A 15,436-nucleotide genomic window follows, 5' to 3' on the forward strand; every position below is an offset into this window, starting at 1 on the left:
GAGGAATTGATGTGGGAAGGGAGTGACTTTATTTCTATGGCCTGGGTACTGGTTCTTTGGTAGGGCAACATTGACAGTCCTGGAACATTCCAGCGGTGAGCCCTACTTTGCCCCTCAGTCATTTCTCACGGATAACATTGCCACCTTTGTCTCTCTGTCTGTTTGTACAAAGTAGGGGGGAATTCATCGCAGAGCAGCTCCCCCAGCTCCAGCGTGCCCAGTTCTCCAGCTGGCTCTGGGCACACACGTCCCAGCTCCCTACATGGTCTGGCACCCAAGCTCCAACGCCAGTACCGCTCTCCACGGCGCAAGTCAGCAGGCAGCATCCCACTGTCACCACTGGCCCACACCCCTTCACCACCACCAGCAGCTTCACCTCAGCGCTCCCCGTCGCCCCTGTCTGGTCATGGAGCCCAGGCCTTTCCCACCAAACTTCACTTGTCACCTCCACTAGGCAGGCAACTCTCACGGCCCAAAAGTGCAGAGCCACCCCGCTCCCCCCTGCTTAAGAGGGTGCAGTCTGCTGAGAAACTGGCAGCCGCACTAGCTGCTTCTGAAAAGAAGCGAGCGTCCTCTCACAAGCATAGTCTTGACCTGCCCCACTGCGAGCTGAAGAAGGAGCTACCACCCAGGGAAGCCAGCCCTCTGGAGGTAGTCGGGACCAGGGCTGTGCTGTCTGGGAAAGGGGCACTGCCAGGGAAGGGAGTGCTGCAGCCTGCTCCTTCACGGGCCCTAGGAACCCTTCGGCAGGACCGAGCTGAACGACGAGAGTCACTGCAAAAGCAAGAAGCCATCCGCGAGGTAGACTCCTCAGAGGACGACACTGATGAGGAGCCTGAGAACAGCCAGGGTGCACAGGCATCCAACCCAGAAGTGAGCCAGGATCCACCCACCAGAGGAACAGGAGAGGGTGGGGAAGAGGACACCTTCTTGCCCAGGGACTCAAGAAACCAGGGTCTGGTGGTCTCGGGCCTGTTGACAGGGGTCATATTAGGGCCTCCCAGAATAGAAGGTGCTAGTGTCCCCCAGAGGCAGCTTGGGAGTCCACAAGCCTTTGAGGAGGCTGTCAGCTCCTCCTCACCAGCCCTCAGCCTGTGTAGGTCTGGACCCTCAGACCCGACCCCCACTGAAGGTTGCCGGAAGGCCCAGCACCTCCACAGCCAGGCATTAACAGCACTTTGTCCCAGCTCTTCAGGACTCATCTCTGCTGCTGCCTCCACCTCTGGGGAGCCAGGTACATGGTCCTGGAAATTCCTTATTGAGGACCCAGACAGGGCATCCCCAGGCAGAAAGACAACAATGGAAGGTGGGCTAGCCAACCCCCAAGATTTGGAAACCACAGCTTCAGCTCACCCTAAGAACCCATCTCCCAGGCAGGAGAGGAAGTCACAGCCACCCAGTACCCCTGGGCTGGCTCACCCACCGTGTGAGATTCCAGGCCAAAGCTGGCTGTGGGAGTCTGAATGTGCAGAAGTAGAGAAAGAGGAGCCACCCTTGAGCATCACCAAAGTGCCTGATGCCTCGGGTGACAGGAGGCAGGATGTTCCATGCAGAGGCTGCCCTCTCACCCAGGAACCTGGGCCCAGCCTGCTTTGGAGGAGCCGAGGACCAGGGGGCAACTCAAAGCGTCAGGATTCCACATTAGCACCGGATGAGCTTTTAAAACAAACATAGCAGTTGTTTGCTATTTCTTGCACCAGACCTGTGTAATACATGCTCCTGGAAACATCTTTGTGTTTTGCATGCTTCTTTCCTTCAGTCATCACACATGTAACTCTAGGTCTAGGTCCTGTGTTGCTGCTGGGAATATGGCTGTGGTTAAGACAGTTTCTATCCCCAGGGAGGAGCACTTAATCTAGTTTCACTTCTCAGGGACAACAGGGGTTCAAACATGAAGAACTGGTGAACAGGTAGTTTTGCTGAGGGAGGGTTGTCAAACTGCAGCATATATACAATATACCTGGTATGTTCAAGGAACCAAAAATAATTCAAACTGGAAGTGGGTTTGCAAATTAAGCAAGGGCCACATCTAATTGTCTTCTGTGGTGTAGGTGATAACAGAGCTGAACCAAAGAAGGCCACGGGGCAACTAATATTCCTACTAATGGATAAGAAAACTTAGGCTTTTCTGTCCCAGGTAGAGTTGGGATTGAACCTACATCTCTCTTGACCATAGAGCCCACATTCACCTTACTTGGAGGGAGGGCCTCTTAGTCAGAAAGGAGGAGAAAAGGTACTAGTAGGTGAGGAGTTTAACTTTGGATATTTTTGTTTTGGTTTGGTTTCGGGTTTTTATTTGGGTACTGGGGATTGAACCCAGGACCACTAAGCCACATCCCCAGCCCCTTTTTGTATTTTATTTAAGACAGGGTATCACTAAGTTGTTTAGGGCCTCGCTAAGTTGCTGAGGCTGGCTTTGAACTTGCAATCCTCCTGCCTCAGCCTCCCAAGTCACTGGGATTACAGGTGTGCACCACTGTACCCAGCTACTTTGGATGTATTTAATTTGAGCTATTTCTGGGAGATCCAGAAGGTAATTGAGTGCACAGATCTGGAACTCAGGAGGGAAATCGACACTAGGTAGAAATGAGCCATCAGTGTATCAACAGTGATATTATTCAGGAACAGTAATATTTAAGGCAAAGAGGGGAGACTCAACAGCAACCAGAAGAGAAATCATAAAATCCAAGAGAGGAGTTTCAAAATGGAATAGTTACTTGATAAAATGCTGAGTGGTCAGGTGAGATGAAAATAGAAAACTTAATCACATTTCAGTGACAAGTTCGTAAGTGTTTGTAGCCAGCAGACCCTTCCAGGACTCTCGTCAGGTATGCCCCAGCACTGGGGGTGGGCATTGCTACATGCATTCTTCAATGAGTAGAGCTATACTTTGTGGGTAGTGCAGAAGAAAAGGAAGGCACGTGTGGGTGTATGGGGAGTCAGGAGGTGGCACCACAAAGCAGGCAATGTGGCCTGGTGGAGTACCACGGCTAGGAGTGCCCCTATGGTGACGCCATACTTGCAACGCCATCGTGCTCTGATGTTGTACTGACTGTCCCACAAGCCAATGCCTAGGTCTCGAGAGGGGTCAGGAGACCTGGAGGACGAGACAACCTTTGAGCCACTGACTGGATGGGTGCCTCTTGTACCCTGCAGCCCTTTGTCGTTCTGCATGGGGAAGGTGGTGGCCACCAGAGGGCGTGCTCTACCTATCTGTGGGGACATTTTAACCTTCCAGTCCTCTTGATTTCACTTCCTCCTTCCTTCAGTTATTTACAGACAGCAAATCATGGGCTGCCTGCACTGGGCACTGGGATTGCGGGATCCAGGAGGATGGCTGGGAGATGAGTGCCCAACACGTCGGGATCTGGTCGGATCCTATGTATGGTGATACCATACACAGGTGAAGGGGATGGGAGGAAGCAGGGTTTGCAGTTTCATGAGAACTGCCTTCCTGTGGGTTTGGAAGTGAGAATGGGAGGAAGCACTGGGACCCCAAGCACTGTGTAATGCAAATGCATGGCGCCCCTGCCCCAAGTGTCAGTGGTGCTTTCCTTGAAAAAAACTGCTGAATTATCCCAAAGGGAGTGAGGAAGTTCTGAAGGGCAACTTCACCTGTATGTTTTAGGAAGATCACTGTAGCTGCAAAACAGACCGCCAGAGACAGCATGATGCAGTGGCCCATTAGTGATCTGAACTAGGACAGCAACAAGGAATGTGCAGAATGAAAAGCCCCCAAACTCTGGGATTAGTTGAGGGGATGGAGCTGAAAAGAGAAACAGGTGGGAAATGAGGTCTGCTACAGCAGGGTACAGTGACAGGCACCTGCAATCCCAGATGCTTGGGAGGCTAAGGCAGGAGAATCACTTGAGCCCAAGAGTGCAGGGCCAGCCTGAGCAATACAGCAAAAGACCCCATCACTTAAAAAAATTTATTTTGTGATTTACCCTAGAAACAGTTGAAAGTTACTTATGTTTTACACAGGTGAGTTTTGTAGTTTAAAAAAGATAACTGGTTGCTGTAATGAAAATGGGTTTGAGGAGGAAGAATGGAGGGAGACCTTCTGGTATTAGGATTAGACTCAGTAGCAAAGCAATTTAGAGAAGTGATGGTTTCACTGGTGTTTAGAAGGGAAAATTAATATGGGTTGGTGAAGGGTTTTATATAGATATGGAACAAGGCTATCAAAGATGTTGATTACATTTCTGACTTATGCCAAATGAGCCAGATTTCCATTCAGTGAAATATGAGACAATGGAAGAGAACCAGGGCTAGAAGGTGACCCTGCACGTTCAGTATCTGGCAGGAGGAACAGATGCAACTGGCCTCAAGATGGTAGGTGGATTCATGGATGTGGAGAAAACTGTTAGGTTAAAAAGGCTTATGTCAGAGGAAGGTTGGAGTCCAACAAACTTAAAAAGAACAGAAACATCAGAAAAACTAGCTGAATGAATTGTAATGAAGTCAGTGAAAGAGTTTTCCATGAAAAGTCAATAGTAATGGATACTGAAGACATCAAAGTAAGCAGTTTCAGGTAATGATGGAACCTGTACTTAAATGCTTCAGGTGATGAAATAAACACATTTAGGCAACTCTTTCAAAAGGTGTGGCTTTGGTAGGGAAAATAAGAAAAAGAATATGGGATTGAGTACAGACTAGGGACATAGAATCAGAGAAAACCAAACAATAATGAAAAGAATGGTCATTGATCATGGGAGCCAGGCATGATGGCCAGAGTTATAAACCTGTAACCACAGCTACTTGTATGAGAGTTCCCTGAGAAGGTGGGAGAAAATAGAATCCAAAATACATGCTGAGGGATTGACTTTTGTTGGAAGGTAACCATCTTTGTAATTAAAGATGAGAACAAGAGGACTTTTGTGGATACAAGGAAGTTGTCAGTTTGGTGGTGGGAAGTCAAGGGAATTCATGGCCAACCACATTTTCTCTGTAAAGTAAACAAGTTTGAAGTGCCTGTGGGCCACTCTAGTTCCCAGTGGAAATGTCCAGATGGCAGGTACAGGTCAAAAGACAGGCCTAGGCAGGAGATAGGAATTTTGAGTGTGGGAACAATTTAGGTTTAAGGGAATCGTCCACAATTCAAGTGGTAGCCTTGAGGGTGCTATGTATAAAGTACAGTGGGGAGGAGGACACATGCAGTCACGTAACAGACCACTCCCTGCCTAATCAGATTTTGTAACTGGTTGATTACATGAGTAGGTGAGGCCTGAGAGACATGGATGAAAACTACGATGTACTGTGTGACAAGACTGTTGTGTTTGCAAATAGGAACCTTAACCAAGTGCCTTGAAGGACAACAAAAGACCCTAAGATTTGATGAGCTTATTAGGAGTGGGTGAAATGGGGAGGAAATGGCCTTCAGATTTAATTTTCTCAGTATCTGAATCTCCCTGTTCTGGGTGGACAGGACTCGTGGTAAAGCCTGGTAGGGTCAACTTGCTTTTCAGGGGAGGAAAAAGAGTATCTTGTAGCCCCCAATTCAGCCTCAGGACTGGTCTTTTGGTGTTTATTAGAAGGACTGGGAGTTTCACTGATTTTTTCAACACCCTAGTCCTCTTACCTTGGCCCTGCCCCACCCTGTCCCAGCTCACCCTTCCACAGCATCAAGACAAAAAGGTCCTTTATTGCAATGTCTTTATTGCATTACTGCAGCAAGTTGGCCAGACTATCCCCTCTTGGGGAAGGTAAAAAACAAAATCCCCAAATTATCTCCCTCACCTTCCCCCCACCCTCACCCACAACTGCACAGCAATGTCTGAACACATTTGGTGACAAGAACAATTTGCAAAAGTGGTCTAGGAACTACATTATGAATTGTCCCAACACAAGACACACAGTTGGCTTGTGAATCAGATATTTGTATGTAAACTACATGAATTTTGACTACATCAAGGACAACAGAATAGGCTTTTCACAAATAACAACAGGGCACCAAAGTCACATGCTGGAATTTGTAAGGAAATAAGGTTGTTTGTCACAAGTGGCTGGAGCTAAAGCAAGGCTGAGCAGTTGGCAGCTGGGGGGCCAGGCAGGTCTCTTCTAGACCCTCTGGTTTCTATGGCCATTGAAACCCCACAGACGCCTACTCTGGGGTCTTAATGGGCAGCAGAGAAAACATAGAAACCAGGAATTGCCCAAATGTAATTCTTGACTCAAGAGACTGCACAGGGCTGGTTTCCTTTCAGCAAGGAGACCCAAAGAAGACACCAAGTTGATTCGCAGAGCTTCTTCAGAGTACATGAGGTCTAAAGTAAATGGGAGAGCCCATCAAGTCTTGGAGAGGGCAGAGTAGAGGTATTAGGAAGTCTTTATCCTTGGCCAGATCAATGATAAGGACACAGGCAACCTATCCAGGCCTGAACCATGGCCAAGGTTTGGCATCTAGCCAAGTAGAGAAGAGCACTGTTCTGTGATGAAAGCTCCACCTGGAGATGGACCTTGGACTTATGTCCAGCCAGCTGCCAAGCTGCCTTCATGTTGGTGGCTGGCTCAGCTAGCCAAGAGAATAACGGGCCCCTCTGGTCTTGGTTTGTCACTTTACCCTCTGCCTCACTGACAGGACAGGACACAGAACTAGACTCATGAAAAAGACCAAGACCTGCTCCCAAGTCATGAGTAAGCCTGCTCCTCCACACACTGGGCCCAATGGTTAGCAGACCCTATGCCATTTCTGCTGGCTTAGGATCAAGCAAATCATGTGGCAACTAGTCAGAAAAAAATACCTTCAAATTTCTCAAACAATCCTAGGTCTCAGATCCCACAAAATAATGAATTCAAGAATGAAAAAAGGGGGTAGGGAGGAATGTAGGACTGAAAAACAGCAGTCCTCCACAGTCAACCCAAGTGTAGATAGTAAGATGGTGTTTTGCTCTCATCCTGCACACACTCCATTTCTGACCAGCAAGGTACAACACTACTCTGATACATTGTTCAACACGGTTTGTGTATCCTATCCCATTTTGGTTTACTGTAAAAGAGACATTCAGACACACATTGAATTTTAGTACCTGATAGGAGGGACTCCTTGCGCCCAATCTAGAGCACACAACCACTTGAGCAGGTTCAACACCAGATGCAGGGCCACCCTGGGGGTGACCAGCAGCAGCAATTAGCTTCACATTACTCAGTAAAACTTTCAGCAAGATTTCAATCTGGCAGTTTGGGGAAAGGATGTGCTGGCTATCAGTTAAGGGCTTAAGTGACAGTGGAGGGACTTCATTTGTCTCTAGCTCAACCCAATCCTGAAACTACAATATAAACAAGGAAAAGCCAAAAGATATGCCCTTTCCTTCCTATCCTCACTGTTAGTAATTCTGGAAGTCCTTACAAAAAACTTTATGTCTGTCTACATCGTACTAGTCCATTCTAGACACTGTCACCAAGATAATGCTCAGGGAAAGTAATATTTATTTTTCAGCCCCAAAAGTAGAGCTTTCCTAGCTATAAGCCCAGGAACCAAGACCCAGGTAGTAGCTCAGCCAGGATGCCTGACTACACAGCTCTGGACTCAAAACAGCTGACTCACACTGAGCCCATTATGGTTCCAGGATTGGCTCAGAGGCAGCTGGACTCTATTTGTCAAATGAATGCTGACTGGTGAGTGTGGGGCAAAATGGAGGCAGAAGTAGATGCCTGCCCTCTACTCAGTTCGCCTAGCTTCACTGAGCTGGAAGGCTTAAGCCACATGGAGCAGAAGATTCCTGGCCTAAGATTACAGCCACTGGAGCATGAGGGCAGACTGTGCACATTGCCCTAATGGCAGGATCACAAAAAAAGGCAAAGACAAAAGCTTCCAGATGGCTTATACTAACAGTCTAAACTCCAAGCCATCTTCTCCCTGCAAAAGCTTCAGAAACCACTATATGGAAGCACATATGTAATGTGGCATGACCCTCACCCTGGACACCAGGGATTCTGGGTGTGTGAGATCCCTGACCACAATCTGATTCCCCTCCTTAGCCACATAGGCTCCTAAGCCTTACCAGCAAAGGAGCGGTAGAGGAAAGGAAATTAAACCATTTACAGTATTTTTGCAGGAACTTTAAACTTGGGGAAGCACACATAAGAATGTTGTTCTATATCATTATTTGGTATATCAAGCCACCTAAAAGCACTGGATTGCACCTTTTCTTTACTCATACAAACAAGTTACAAAGGTTTCAAACAACAGATCATTCTTTAGGCTAATGAAACACCACACAAGTACCAACTTTGTTTTATGATTCAAAGCTCACTATCCCCACAAAAAGAACACTTTCTCATCTGAGAAACAAGGACAGGGCAGAAGGAAATACACTGACCAATTTTAGTGTTTGCTAAAACTCATATTTCTAGTTTTCTTATTTTCAAGTTTTGGTAGAGAAGTAGTATGCACTTTCTCCCCTTAAACCTTAGTCTGGCAACAAACATTGTTTTGCTGGTTTCTAAACATAACGCTTCTTTAGAGGGAGGAGATAGTGAGATGCTGAAGCCTAAATTATGTTGGTAAGAAATAAAATACCTTCAGTTGAAGGGGTTTTTTTAACCCCTTGCTTAGATTCTTTAAATGAAATCCCAAATCTCCCTATCTTCCTTTGGTTTTTTTGTTTGTTTGTTTTCTTTTAAACCAAATCCCATTCTACCACAGAACCAAAACAGTCTTCTTTTCGGGGCAGGAGAGAAGAGACACTGCTAGAGCAAAACTGAACTCCCAACAGAGCCATGTCTCTGCTGCATTCTCAGAGTTGAAGATCAAAAGAGGACATGGACTCTGCAGAGGTTTCCAAGTACAACTCCCACCCCTTACCCCATCAAGCCTAGTGTGTTCTGCTGAGGGTGCCTGGCTAAATAAAAACAAAAACCCCAATGAAACAGACTTCCCCCAAAACAACATCTGCTTCCAGCTTAGTATGTCAGTGCAGTGGCACAGCTGAGTCCCAGAGACCCCAGGTCCCTGATGCCCCCATCCTGGCCAGCTACTGCTCGGCCTCTCCACTTCACATTCACAGAATCACTTCTTGTGCAAAACAAGCAGTCTACGTAGAAAGAATGCCCTCATCGTAGTCTAATAAAAACTGTAGAAAAAAATGCTAGAGAGCCACCTCTCTTCCCACTCCCTCTTTATCTGCAGAGTGAAGGCATCTGTGCATGAACAGGATAGGCAAGCCTGACATTGAGGGAGTCGTTGTGCTGAACCAGGGATGTCTGCCGGTAATGGAGCACTAGCTCCTTCAGCGAGCTGTACAGGTTGTAGGGCTCTGCGAAGCCATATCCCCGAGCAGTGCTGTAGATCACACAGTGTTTCACTTCCCCATCCGCACTGCAATGAGACACCACAGGAAAAATGTTAAGGCGGATAACAATAGATAAAAGGACAATAAATGGTCAGAAGTCTGAGAGTGGTTGTTAAGGAAGAGACCCATAAGTGTTTGGTCAATCAGACAAAGCTTGTAAAATTGTGTTCCCCTCACCCTCTTATAGATTTGGCCACAGATAAGACATACTGAATGCACAGTTTATTTCTCAACTCTCAATTCTATTCATTGATCTACATGTCTACCTTTGTCAGTACCACACAGTCTTGATTAATATAGCTTTGTAATAAGCAATTAAATCAATGTGTGACTTCTCCAACTTGCTTCTATTTTTTGAAGGTTATTTTGGCTACTCTTGGTCCTTTGCATTTTCCTACGAATTTTATGAGCATCTAGTCAATTTCTGCAAATATCCAGCTAGGATTTTGATACATTTATGCTGAATGCATAGATCAATTAATATTAAGTATTCTTAACATATAGTATATCTTTTCACTTATTAAAGATAGGAAAGGGTGAGGAATTGGGCTACTTAATGTCTTCCTTCTTGCTATTATTCGTTTTTAAAATTCTTTTTTAGTTATATCTGACACTAGAATATATTTTGACATATTTATACAAACATAAAGTATGTCTTACTCTAATTAGGATCTATTTTTCTTAAAAGATTCCAAATCTTGCAAAAACTATTCTCCTCTGTCATTTCCATTCAGATAACTTGAGCAGCACAGGTCAAAGAGAAATGAAATGTTGCAAGTAGTTCTATCTTTAGATGACAGTAATCCAGTGCACTTTACAATGCCCCCCTTGCCATTTTTCTGCCTATAGACAACCATTTATCCTGTCAAAGTCCAGCCCCAACCTTCTTTTTTTTCATCATAATTAACAATTCTACATGTGCCCAACCTACTAGTGACACCTATTTCATAGTGATTTTGTTTATCTTGGATAGTTTATGAAATGAAGAAAGCCTGGTGTAATTGAAAAATGTGGTTTTTTGAAACCTGACAAACTTGGATTCAAACACTTGACTTCATGACAAAAGTAGACTACTGAAGGCAAGGTGATCAAGTATAGCAGAAAGCACCCAGCACTCTGCTAATATGAACACCCTTTGTATATCCTTACTTTCTTTGAGGGCACAATAACTTTGTCATCTTTGTCTTCTGTCATACCCAAGAGCAGCAGGTAACATTTACTCATTATGTTCCAGCCCTATTTAAAACATATTACATTGTATATATATATGTAAATATAATATATATATAATTTTTTAATATTTATATATAAAGTTATTTAAACCTTACCAAAACCTCAAAGTAAGTATTGTTCTTATTACCCTTATTTTACAGATAAGGAAACTGGGCAAAGAACACTTAAGTAATTTACCCAGGATTACACAGCTGATAAGCAGTTGGAGCCAACATCTTAACCCATTATATCTGGCACCAAATCTTTCCCTCATAACCATCATATCATTCTTCTAAGTACAGACTGTGTCAAAGAAGATATTTGCCTTCTTAAGGAATATATATATACTCAGGCAAAGTTTGATTAAGATATAATTATCTCTAAATTTCACTTTCCATTAAAAACAAAATAGACTTTTCCCAAAAGAGTCATAAGATCATCTTAAGGAAAAATGCATCCACATTTTATATCACTACCAAACAAACTATTATTTAATCAAAAATTAAATTAAGCATACAAGACTACTAAAGAATTTTTTTTCCCACTTCAAGGTCTCACAGATACTGGAAATCCAATAGCAACACCACAAGGCCTAATCTGTTTATCATGTAAATGAAAATCCCCAAGATAACTTTAGATATCATTTTTTTCTAAAACTATTTTCTTTGTACCAATATTAATGGTCTAAGGAAGGCATGAGTCATTATTATTATATATTAACTAATTTCATCTGAATTTTATGAGTGGTTGGTTTTCTACTAATAAATGTGTAAGAGTTCAGAAGGGCATCTCCACTGAGAAGACTTACACAACAGAACAGGCATAGCATCCTTTCTTGCTACTCTCACGAATTAAGAATGCACCATCAGGTTTCCCATAAAGCAAGTCCTCTGCTTGTACACGATTGATATCTTCAACAAACCAGGTTTTCTCATCATAATGTGGCAGGTTTTCATCTTCCTCATTGATAAAATAGGTCCTAAAATTTAAATATTTAAAATATTATTCTAATAATCAGTTTACTTATATCTAAAAGCAACTTTCATGAATAAAATAGTCTTCTAAATTTTAACCATAAAATGATAAATCAAAATTTCAACTAGTCGAGTTGGTGGTGTTATTTTTTGTTTTTTGCTATACTGGGGCTTGAACCCAGGGGTGCTCTAGCACATCCTCAACCCTTTGTATTTTTTATTTGATCTTTTTTCTTTTTTTCTCTTTTCTTTTTTGGTGCCAGGGACTGAACCCAGGGGCACTTAACCACTGAGCCTCATTCCCAGCCCTTTTTAATATTTTATTTAGAAACAATCTCGCTGAGTTGCTTTAGAGCCTCACTAATTTACTGAGGCTGAACTTGTGATCCTCCTTTCTCAGATCCTCCTGTGTCAGCCTCTTGAGCCACTGGGATTATAGGAATGTGCAACCACAACTGTTATTTTTTATTTTGAGACAGGGTTTCACTAAGTTGCCTAAGTTGGCCTCAAACTTGGGAACCTCCTACCTCAGCCTACGAAATTACTGGGATTACAAGCATGGCTAGTTAGGTGGTTTTTAACAAATTCATTACTTGCTTTGGTACAGAAAACACAGAATTCACATGTCTTATCCAATAAGCTAAAACCTAAATATCTGAATAACAGTACTTATGAATCCAGGTTTCTGAACTCAAGTGCCTATAGGATACGCTTAAGACAATTCAATTAAAAAGAGATTCAAAGTTCTTGATTCAATATTCTCAAGTGACAGTGAGAACCAGTTTTTAGCATGATAAGAAAGTCTATGCCTTATACTAGGAACAAAGCCTCTGACAGAAAGGTTTAGAGACAACTTACTCATCAGCATCCTCATTCTTGATTCCCAGCCAGGCATTCAGGCGCTTCTGTCTCACTCCTTTGTGATTGAGCCATCTGTCAAAGGGACGAAACCATGTCAGAATTTATGCAAACTGCTTAAGACAAAGTAGATAAATCCAAGGCAACCAAATTTCCTGATTCTAGGAACCTCTTATTTCCCCTAACATCACAAAGAATAGCCAGAGGTTTCCCTAAATGAGTCTCTCCATTACTTTTCTTTCAACTATACCATGATGAATTAATCTTTTATGCAAAAGGCAGAAATACGGAAAACAACTTGAAATTAGGCATATCTCTCACTTTTCATTTTTTCCTTTTCTTGAGGCTTATGCCACTCAAACACAGTGGCATATTTATTTCTGAAATCATTATTTTGGTGAGCATGGTATCACTAAGCCAGAAGACCCACTTCCTGTGTGGCCTACTGAATTGAGGTTAAGATTCTAACCAGTAATTTCAAGATCCATTTTTGTATCTAAGTAGACCATAAGAGATTCAGGGTGACAAACTGAGCAATTAATTGAGTTTATCACCAAGCAAATCACAGTATTTTAAAATACCAACATTTAGATACAAAATGATATAAACCATCACATTGATTTCCTTTCAGATGGCCAAGAGTCTAAAACTGAAGTAGAGAATAAATACTTTCATTCATCATGCTTAAAATAGTGTAAGCACAGGGATATTCAGATATTGAATTAATATACAGTAAATATTTGCTGGTGGATTGTTTTTTGTTGTTGTTGTTGTTGTTGTTTTGGTGGGGGTGTGAAGCTGTCCTGGGGATTAAACACAGGGATGCTCTACCACTCAGTTACATCCCCAGCCCTTTTTAATTTTTGAAGTTTGAGACAGGGTCTAGCCAAGTTGCCCAAGCTGGCCTCAAACTTAAAATCCTCCTGCTTCAGCCTCCCAAGTCACTATGCTACCAAGCCTGACTAGTGGGTTGCTTTTAAGAAAACCTTCACAATTCCAGGATCATCTTCTATCTGTCTCTGACCCCAAGTACCTTACATAATCTGGAATCACACCTGATTTTTTAAAGTTCTTTTAAAATTCTTTCAGACAGATTTTACAGACTTTCTCAGGAAGACTCACCCTTTAGTTTACCAGACTTCATTTTAACAGTTAATGAAGCTGGAAAATAGATAATATGTGATTTTGATAGAACCAATTTAATAACAACCCCACACTACCACTTCTAATAAAATATCTCAAGACTCTCCTGTAAACATTCTTATTAACAAAGTTTTCTATCCTTAAAGAAACAAGTACACTGGATAAGAAGTCTGAACTGAAAAAACCATACTATCATTTCTCTTGAACCCCATTTTCTTTAAACCACCAATCACTTTACACTGAGCCTCCCATTCTGGGAGGGAAGTTATTAGCACACCCAAGAAAGGGCAGAAGAAAAGGGGAAAAAAGAAGAAATGTTTCTGGTCCACCTTCCATTTATGAAACTTTCTCAATCGTCCCAAAATCTACTTGAAAAAATTTTATACAGTTTGGAGTCCTATTAACAATGCCAAAAACTGTTTGACATTTTGAAAAAGTTCACGTTACTTTAGTTCATATGTAATTCACATTTAATTTATTGTTATTAATACTCTGATCACATGTAAAGGCAGCAAATTCCATAGGAAATATCTGAGGCATCAGAAGACCTATTATCTAGTTCATTTTTAATTTTGATTTTTTAGAGCTGATTCTAATTGTGTGGTCTCAGACTGCTCTCTTTGTGCCTCAGTCATCTCTTCTTAAATAAAAAAAAAAAAAAGGGAAATTACTACTCTCATAGCTTACATTGAAATTATCTTAAGAGAAGAAAAATAGCTAATGTTAGCATATCCTCTCCTTACCCCTGGCCCAGCAAGTGGGGCTGCGGGTGTATACGGCATTCTTTCTAAAGATTTACTTGGCTTTATAACCTGATTGCCACACTTGAAGAGGAAAATAGTTTGTGTTTCTGTCTCCAGTGATCAAAAGAAGTAAGCTAGGAAGTCACTGAGAGAGGGGGACAGGAAAAATATTTTGCAGCTAAAGCAGTAGTCGATAGACACAGCATAAATAGGAAAGGGGTGACCCAAGTGAGTGGCTCACACACAGGCACCCTGAATGGAGCACGAGAAGGCTTTAAGATACAGTCTATTAATAGTCAAATAGGAGATTATTGTGAAGGGCACCTCTGATTTTTCTGGAACAGAAGTATTTAACCAGATGACAGGGCCCAAAGACTAGGAGCAGAGGATGTACCTAATGATAGCAATCAGGCCAGGGAGGAACAAAGGACCTTGTGCTTCCATAATTTTCTGGCAGGTGGGATCTTGGAAAAAATTGATTTGGTTTTCCTCTGAATAGCCTTTATTTCTTCTCTGCTTTTTTTTTGGGGGGGGGGGGTATTTTATTTATTTATATATTTTATTATTTTTATTTATTATTTTATTTATTTATCTGTAGTGCTGGAGCTTTGAACACAGGGTCTCACATTTGCTAAGCAAGCACTCCACCACTAAGTTACACTCCAGCCCTCTTTTTCAAATTTTTTATTGGTGTATTATAATTATACATATTAGTGGAATTAATTGCTATAAATTCATACATGTACACAACATAGTCAATTTCACTCCCCAATAAGTTGGTTTTAATTTAAAGAAAAAGAAGAATATGACTTGTCTTGCACCAAATTTTATGGAGAGAACATCATACTCCCCTAAATAAGAAGAAAATGAGCCGGGCATAGTGGCACACGCTGTAATCCCAAGAGGGATTCAGGAGGCTGAGACAGGAGGAAGCAAGTTCAAAGCGAGCCTCAGAAATTTAGTGAGGCCCTAAGCAACTCAGCAAGACCCTGTCTCTAAATAAAATATAAAAAATGGCTGGGGATGTGGTTTAGTTGTTAAGTGGTTCTGGGTTCAATTCCTGGTATCAAAAAAAAAAAAAAAATCCAATGTCCATCAATTAATGATAGTTAAACTAAATGTGGTATATCCATCCATACAGGTCATAAAAAGAAATGGAGTGCTGTAAACAGCTACATCTTACATGGATAAACCTTTGAATATCATGCTAAGT

At 42.5% G+C, this 15,436-nt stretch overlaps 2 protein-coding genes across 11 annotated transcripts in view; one reads left to right on the forward strand and one right to left on the reverse strand.

Annotated features, from left to right (window-relative positions):
- Positions 1 to 1,730, forward strand: part of MAST2 (microtubule associated serine/threonine kinase 2) — a 265,812-nt gene extending 264,082 nt beyond the window's left edge. For 6 of the 9 annotated variants that reach the window (XM_079115709.1, XM_079115701.1, XM_079115703.1 and 3 more), the window contains one exon: positions 173 to 1,730. In XM_079115709.1, coding sequence (XP_078971835.1) covers positions 173 to 1,674 — 1,502 coding nt within the window. In that variant the 3' untranslated portion in view covers positions 1,675 to 1,730. The remainder of the gene's footprint in view (positions 1 to 172) is intronic. The other 3 variants (XM_079115702.1, XM_079115704.1, XM_079115708.1) reach the window with 2 other exon arrangements.
- Positions 1,731 to 8,594: 6,864 nt separating this feature from the next.
- Positions 8,595 to 15,436, reverse strand: part of LOC306647139 (phosphatidylinositol 3-kinase regulatory subunit gamma) — an 86,278-nt gene continuing 79,436 nt past the window's right edge. For both annotated transcript variants that reach the window (XM_079116156.1, XM_079116157.1), the window contains exons 8-10: positions 12,338 to 12,412; positions 11,314 to 11,484; positions 8,595 to 9,319 (exon numbers count right to left, since the gene is read on the reverse strand). In XM_079116156.1, coding sequence (XP_078972282.1) covers positions 9,121 to 9,319; positions 11,314 to 11,484; positions 12,338 to 12,412 — 445 coding nt within the window. In that variant the 3' untranslated portion in view covers positions 8,595 to 9,120. The remainder of the gene's footprint in view (positions 9,320 to 11,313; positions 11,485 to 12,337; positions 12,413 to 15,436) is intronic.

Source organism: Sciurus vulgaris, assembly GCF_902686455.1.
Source record: "Sciurus vulgaris genome assembly, chromosome: 1".
NCBI lineage: Eukaryota > Metazoa > Chordata > Mammalia > Rodentia > Sciuridae > Sciurus > Sciurus vulgaris.